General features: G+C 37.6%; 1 protein-coding gene across 1 annotated transcript; it reads left to right on the plus strand.

The window, feature by feature from the left end:
- The first annotated feature begins 4,294 nt into the window (after nucleotides 1-4,294).
- On the plus strand, nucleotides 4,295-4,772 carry LOC121035175 (60S ribosomal protein L26-like). The gene has a single exon (XM_040482775.1). The coding sequence runs from the start codon at nucleotides 4,295-4,297 to the stop codon at nucleotides 4,727-4,729; it is 435 nt and encodes a 144-aa protein (XP_040338709.1). The 3' UTR covers nucleotides 4,730-4,772.
- The last annotated feature ends 3,206 nt before the right edge of the window (nucleotides 4,773-7,978 follow it).

Below are 7,978 nucleotides of genomic sequence, written 5' to 3' on the forward strand. Positions count from 1 at the left end.
TTTGATCACCTCCAAGATTTTTCCCCATATCTTGCTTAACATGTGGGTATTTGGTTTTCAGCCTATGGAAGACAGACTCTGGAAGGCCCCCATGACCCCTACTTCCTGGTGTTCACACGCTTGGATAATCCTCTCTCAGTAAGTGTGAGCAGGACCTGTGACCAGCTTCTAAGCAACAGAATATGGCAAAGATGATGGGATGTCACTTCTGTGTACACTAGGTTACATTTTTAAAGACCATCTTGCTAGCACACTCATTCTAGAGACTCTGCCTGCTGCCCTGGTGAAATAAATGGCCACGTTGGGAAGTCACCGTGAGAAGGGAGTGAAGGTAGCTGCTAAGAACCATGCGCACCCTCCAGGCAATAGCCAACAAGACGCTGGAGCCCTTCTTCCTACAACCACAAGGGAATGGATTCTGCCGAAAATCCAGTTGAGCTTGGAAGCAGATACCTTCCTAAATGAGCCTCCGGATGAGAAGGCAGCCCAAATGATACCTTCCTAGGGAGACCCTGAGCAGAGGACCCAGCTAAGTCAAGCTCTGATGCACAGGAGCCATGACATAATAAGTGTGTATAGTTTTAAGCTGCTAAATTTGTGGTCATTTTATACAAATACACAGCCTCACTCATGGCCTTTCCCAAATTTCAACAAAAATTCTTATGAAATCACACAAAAAGGACTGTAAAAAATCATAACAAGACTGGATACTGTGTCTGAGAGTCAGTCTATTCTCAGAATCTTGAAGGGACTGTGCCACGGAAAGAACCTGTGTCAATTATTCTATGTACTAAACGAAGGGCAATTGGTATCTATTCCTGCATAATAAATTGCCCCAAAATTTTAGTAGTTTAAAACACCTGTTAGTATTTATTCTCAAAAAGTTAAAGGTAGCATTACCAAATGATCCAGCAATTCTACTCCTAGGCATATACCGAAGAGAATTGAAAATATGTGTTCACACAAAAACTTGCACACCAATGTCCATAGCAGCATTATTTTTAGTAGCCACGAGGTGGGAACAACTCAAGTGATTAAATGGATCATCTGATGATGAATGCATAAACAAAATACAGTATGTCCATACAATGGAATATTATTCAGCCATAAAAAGGAATGAAGTGCTGGTACATGCTACAATATGATAAAGCTTGAAAATATTATGCTAGATAAAAGAAGCCAGACACAAAATGTCACATATTATGTGATCTATTTGATATGAAATATCCAGAAAAGGCAAATTCAGGAAAACAGAAAATAAATTACTGGTTGTCAGAGGATGGGAGGAGAGAAGAATTAGGAAGTACAGGATTTATTTTGGGGGTGATGGAAGTATTCTGGAATTAAGCAGTGGTAATGGCTGTGCAACATCATGAATACACTAAAACCACTGAACTGTATACTTTAAAATGGTGCAAATGGAAAATTATATGAAATATGAATTTTATCTCAATTTAAAAATTTACATAAAAAATAAATAAGATAAACATTTATTGTTTCTCAATTTCTGTGGATCAAGAATCTGGGAGTGAATTGCCTGGGAGAGTCTAATCTGGGGTCTTTCATAAATAGTCAAGATGTCAGCAGAAGCTAGTCATCTTAAGAAATCTAGACTAAACTGGACTAGAGCTGGAGAAATTGCTTCAAAAATAATTCATTCACATGGCTATCAAATTGGTGCGAGTTGCTGGTGGGAGGCCTTGGTTCTTCTCAATGTAGGTTTCTTCACAGGGCTGAATGAGTGTATTTACAACGAGGCAGCTGGCTTTCCCCAAAACAAGTGATCACAAAGATAGCAAGGCAGAAGATGACATATCTTTTATTTCCTAGCCTTAGAACCCATGAAAGTATTTTCACAGAAAGCAAGAGATTTTGTTTAGCTTCTAACCACTTTTCTTTCCCTATTAAGAAAGTTAAGGACTTTACCAACTAGAATACTGAGAATACAAATCTTCCAGGAATGATAGATAGATAGATAAATAGATATCAGAATGTTGTTCTATCCTATTTATTCTACTTTTTCTACATTATCAGCAGCTATAACTCCCACTAACCATGTCAGCATGAAGTGGGGAATAAAGGGAGGGGATTAGGACAGCAAAATGAGATAATGCCATCAGGTAAAGAACAGTAGGTGGAGCTGGAGAAAGATAAACCCTGGGGAAAAGGTATACAGGAAATTATAGATTTTCACAATACCATCTGTTTAGTTACTAGAGAGCCTGGCAGTGGGAGTAGCAGGCTATAGTATCTCAGTCCAGCCAAGCCAGACTAAATGAACGAGTGCTAGATTTTGCTATCTGAAAATAGAACACAACCAGATTCAAAAGGACAAAGAATGAGGTCAAAGACTATCCATTTACTGTATTTGTTGGTAGAAATATCTCTTACTCAATTGTAAGTTAGTAGGGGAAAAAGCATAAAGCTTATTTTTAAAATGCTGTAGAACAAGGAAGAAGGAATTGTATACTCAGTATAAGAAGAAACCCCAGAACATAATCTAATTAGATCCAGAAAAAGAAAACTCTAGAAATCTGTTTGCCATTTTTAGCAGGGTATAAAAAAATAAGGCTGTTTATCATTAAAAAAATTATCATAAAAAACTCATAGAAAAAATATAGGAACAATCTAAGATGGAAGATAACAGGATGATATGAAAATGGAGATGAATGAGATGAGAAAAGTTACGAACTTCAGTATATAATCATATTTAAGTCTATATTTGGAGATAACATTTACACTATGAAAAACATGAGGGGAAAGGAATGAAGAAAATACAATTTTTTAAAAAAAGATAGTTATGGAAGACAAAGAAAGAGACTTGGACAGAAGAATTATTCACGTTCCTTCCAAAGAAGAAAACTTGAGACAGAAGCAGTAATCAAAGACATATTTTAGGAATATTTTTCTGAGTTGAAAAACACTGGAGTACGAAAGTTAGGAAGGAAAGGGTTGACTCCTTCTCTACTCAGGGTAATAAATGACCTCAATCAGATGTCACCGTAAACATGTCAAGGGTACTTTTTCTTGAGTATTCTCTATCTACAGAATATTTTCATCAGGATATGCATAGTCTATCTAGTTGCTTATTTTGAATAGAGCTGGAATGTCCAGATTTAAGAAGCATAGCTGGAGAATAAGGGGGTAGTCACGTGGGCATTTTCCTATCCACGTGTAGTTGATGGAATAATAAATCAAATGGTCCTTCAAAACCAGAATGGCTCCCTTTGTGAATAAGATTTCCATACACATTGTTCAAAATTAATTGGTTCTACACACATTGTTCAAATTCCATTTAGCTAATCCAAAACCAAAACTCAAGCCCAATGTGTAAAAATAAAAAGGACATTTTGGCAAACTTTTACAAGCTTCTGATGATTTCAGGCTCCTTCAGGAAAGGAATGCTTTATTTATACCTGGTGTTTGCCTCTATCCTTTGAATTATTAGGAGAATTTGAGGAGGAGTACGATCTATGATTGCCATGTGTCTGCTTTGACTTCTGTGTTAGTACAAAGATTGGAAGGGTGAACATGCTCCAGGCAAGACTAATAACAGCAATAACTATCACTTACCATGGAGCTAGGTACTGTGCTATGCATTTTACATCCATTCTTTCATTGAATCTTAAAAACAAACCTAAGCAGTAAAGTACTATTGTTATTCCACTTTATGTTAAGGAAACTGAGGCTTACAGAGTAATTTGAGGTCATTTAAATGTGTATTTATTTATGAGAGAGAGGGGGTGGGGAGCAGAGGTAGGGCAGAGAGAGAGAGGGAAACAGAGGGTCTGAAGTGGGTCCTGCGCTGTCAGCACAAAGCCTGACTCCGGGCTTGAACTCATGAACCATGAGATCATGACCTGAACCAAAGTCAGACGCTTAACCGACTGAGCCACCCAGGTGCGCCTCTGAGGCCATTGAAGGTTTCAATTCAAGGGGTGACTGAATGGTTCAATCAGTTAAGCGGCCAACGTTGACTCAGGTCATGATCTCATGGTTTGTGAGTTCAAGCCCCACATGAGGCTCTCGGAACGGAGCCCACTTCGGATCCTCTCATTCTGCTCCTCCCCTGCTTGCTCTCTCTCTCAAAAATAAATAAAAACATTTAAAAAACATTTTTTAAAAAAAGGTCTCAATTCAAGTAGTAGAGTTGAGGTTCTATGCTATTCGATTGCCAGGCTTGAATCCTCAACTACTGTGCCTCCTGCCTCCTTTGGGGAAAAAAAAAAAAAAAGAAGAAGAAGAAGAAGAACTCTTCCCTTTTGCGGCCATCGCTGGAGCTGTAGCGGCCAATATGAAGGTCAGTCCGTTTTGGTCTCTGACCGGAGCACGAGCCGTAAAAGGCATTTCAGTGCACCTTCCCACATTTGCAGGAAGATTGTCTTCCCCTCTTTTCAAGGAGCTGCGACAGAAGTACAACGTTCGATCCATGCCCATCCGGAAGGACGATGAAGTACAGGTTGTGCGAGGACACTACAAAGGTCAGCAAATTGGCAAAGTAGTCCAGGTTTACAGGAAGAAATACGTCATCTGCATGGAAGGAGTACAGGGAGAGAAGGCAAATGGCGCAACTGTCCACGTGGGCATCCGCCCCAGCAAGGTGGTCATCACTAGACTAAAACTGGACAAAGACCGCAAAAAGATCCTTGAGCGCAAAGCCAAATCTCGCCAAATAGGAAAGGAAAAGGGCAAATATAAGGAAGAAACAATTGAGAAAGTGCAGGAATAAAGTAATCTTACATACGACATTAAATAAAAACTGTTAAAATGATGAGGAAAAAAAGAAAAGAAAAGATGGACGTGTAGACATACTCTGAAAAAAAAAAAAGGCATAGAATTGTATAGATAAAAAAAAAAAAAAAAAAAACCAAAACCTTACAGGCACACCTACAAACAAGTTGCGCACAAAGGAACCAGCTGGCCTCAGGCTTTTCTTTGGCAGCACAAGTGCCAGAACGCACTGGAGTAGCATCTTCAGAACTTTTAGGAGAGAAATGCTCCAATCCAGGTTTTAAATATTCACTCAAATAGATGTGAAGGCAATCAAAAGGCAATCTCATGTTTGTGAGAAACTAAAAGTCTCTCTACTCACTTATCCTCTTAAAAATCAAGCAAGCAAGCAAGCAAAGAACAACTCTGAAGATTAAGAGACAAATCAAAATTAATGGGAAAAATAGGAAGATGTAAAAGAATTGGCAACAAGTATCAAAAACATTTTGAAATACATGTAAAGAATTATAAACTCCGTTACTAATGGAATAGAGTTGTCAAACTAATCCTGAAGAAAGAAAGGTTATATAGTGTAAAACCATTTTAATTAATCTCCAGATTATGTAACGAAAGACTAGAAATGGAGTTGCGAAAAGGAACTGTTATTTCTTCATTCATATATAGAAGAAAATGCAAAGATACCATTTCATCTCTTATTTTGATAATTAGAAAAAAATATAGTTAATAATATTTTTAAAAAAGCTAAAGAACTACTAGTGATCTTCAAAAGTAGAAGATAATAAAAGGAAATAAAACTGTACAAGATATAGGAAGATATTATCTTTATACGGATAACAAAATTATAAAAGATATAAGAAGACCACAAAGTACATGTTAATTTCTCCATGGCTCAGTTTCCCCATCTATAAATAGGACTAATAATACCTACGTGATGTGTTGTTGTGAAAATCAAAATGGTTAATGTACACAAAGTGTTTAGAATAATGTCTGGCACATTGGAAGTGGTATATAATATTAGCTGTATTATAGTATTACAGTGTATTTTTAAAATGTCTATAATAATACAATGTTATTTTTAAAGTCCTTTAGAATAAGCAGACATTACTTTTCAAATTGAAAGAAAAAATGTTACTTAAAAAAAGTTAGACAACAGTTTTAGGGCAAACTTTTCTTTCCATCTTCCCTTTTACTATACAAAAATAATCAACTTTAAAAATTATTATACTATGTATATATGTAAATGTAGTGGCATAAAATTTGAGTTTGAATTTTAAGATCCTTGACATTGTAATTGCAAACCCTCTATTTACTTCTCCAAAACTCTACATTGCCCTTGGTTAGATTCCATTTTTTCTTCTCCAAATTGTACCCCAGGGATTTTAGGCACCAAATGTGATCTCATAAACTGCTAGAATTATAAAATATGCATTAGCAATTCCAACACTTTGGCATTATGTTAGGTTCCTTCACCCCGCCCCAAATTTGCTATGTCCTAACATCAACATTACCTCGAAGAGGGTCTGAAAAGTATAGCCCAGGTAATTATAAATGCTTGAAGAATCAGTTCTATAGCAATATTCATGACAGTAGATACTAGTGTATTTTCCACACCTTTCTTTTTCAGGTTAGATCCATAGAAATAAAGTGGAGGAATGTTCAGAAAATATGAGCACAAACGTGTGTGCACCTACACTCCCACCTACCCGATATAAAACCTTTGAATTGAGACAGTGAATACTTGCAGTGTGAAGCCAGTCAGCTCTTTCGACTCCTGGTTGTGTTACATACTTGGAGTTTTAGTTTGCAAAGGAGGTAAAAGGGGAATAATGACACAGATGTGGGACAAGTTACACAACACTGCCTATCACAGAAAACGGTCCCCTTGCAAAGAGGAGCAAGTGCCTGTTTTTGTTTTTCTTTTTCCTTTTTTAAACATTTATTTATTTATTTTTGAGAGAGAGGGAGAGAGAACGGGGGCGAGGGGCAGAGAGAAAGGGAGACAGAATCCCAAGCAGACTCCGTGCTGTCAGCGCAGAGCCTGATGGCAGGGCTGGAGCTCACAAAGCATGAGATCATGACCTGAGCGGAGATCAAGAGGGATGCTTAACTGACTGGGCCACCCAGGCGCCCCACACCTGTTTTTCTGGTTAATGTCATGTCAGATTTAGGAGGACAGAGAAAAGGGGCGATCAAAGCCTTTTCCTAACTTCATCACTGGGGACACATTCATCAGTGTTTCTGTTCATAGAAATTCTCTTTACTAGAAATTCACACTAGACCACAGCATATGGGTTTCTCTTTGTTTTCTGGTGTTTCTTTTTTGTGCCTTTTCTTAGGCATTTTATTGGGAAGCTTTGGGAGGGCACTAACACAGAATCATGGAAACTCATTACTTCATTTTATTATTATTTTTTAATGTTTATTTATTTTTGAGAGAGAGAGAGACAGAGCATGAGCAGGGTAGGGACAGAGAGAGGGAGCTACACAACTGGAAGCAGGCTCCAGGCTCTGTGCTGTCAGTACAGAGCCTGACACCAGGCTTGAACTCACAAACCATGAGATCGTGATCAGAGCCGAAGTCAGAGGCTTAACCAACTGAGCCACCCAGACACCCACATTACTGCATTTTAAACCTTTTTTTCCATCAGGCTAAAACTTTAAATGACACAAACTGAACTTTAAAATTGCTGTTTGGAATTATATCTCCCTTATGGTTCTAAGCACACCTCTTCAGCTGAGTTCTAATATCCTGGGATTAGAGAACTATGCTAACATCCATATACTTCCCATGCCTTTAATGATTTTATTAATTTTTTTTTTTACATCTCTCAGTCATCATCTTTTTGCATTGAATTCCAAGTTTTTCAAACTTATTCTCCTTCACCAACACCCCATTGCCTTTGGTAACAAGAGCACATCTTCCCAAAAGCTTCATATGTGGGAATATTTAGGGAGATAACAATTTGGTGCTCAAAGAGATACTCTAAAATATTGGTTCACACAATGAAGAAAACCATGAACAAAACAAAAACACAATCTACTGAATGGGAGAAGAATTTGCAAATGATATATCTTATGAGGGGTTAATATCCAAAATATGTAAAGAACTTTTACAACTTAACACCAAAAAAACCCAAATAATCTGATTAAAGCGGGCACAGGAACTGATTAAACATTTTTCCAAAGAGTTCATACAGATGGCCAACAAACACATGAAAAGATGCTCAACACCACCAATCATCAGAGA

The sequence above is a fragment of the Herpailurus yagouaroundi genome, unplaced genomic scaffold (genome assembly GCF_014898765.1).
Source record: "Herpailurus yagouaroundi ecotype Mexico unplaced genomic scaffold, PumYag 160, whole genome shotgun sequence".
Classification (NCBI taxonomy): Eukaryota; Metazoa; Chordata; class Mammalia; order Carnivora; family Felidae; genus Herpailurus; species Herpailurus yagouaroundi.

Coding starts and splice junctions, on each gene's coding strand:
- LOC121035175 (XM_040482775.1), top strand. CDS start 4,295: ATGAAGGTCAGTCCGTTTTGGTCTCTGACCGGAGCACGAGCCGTAAAA.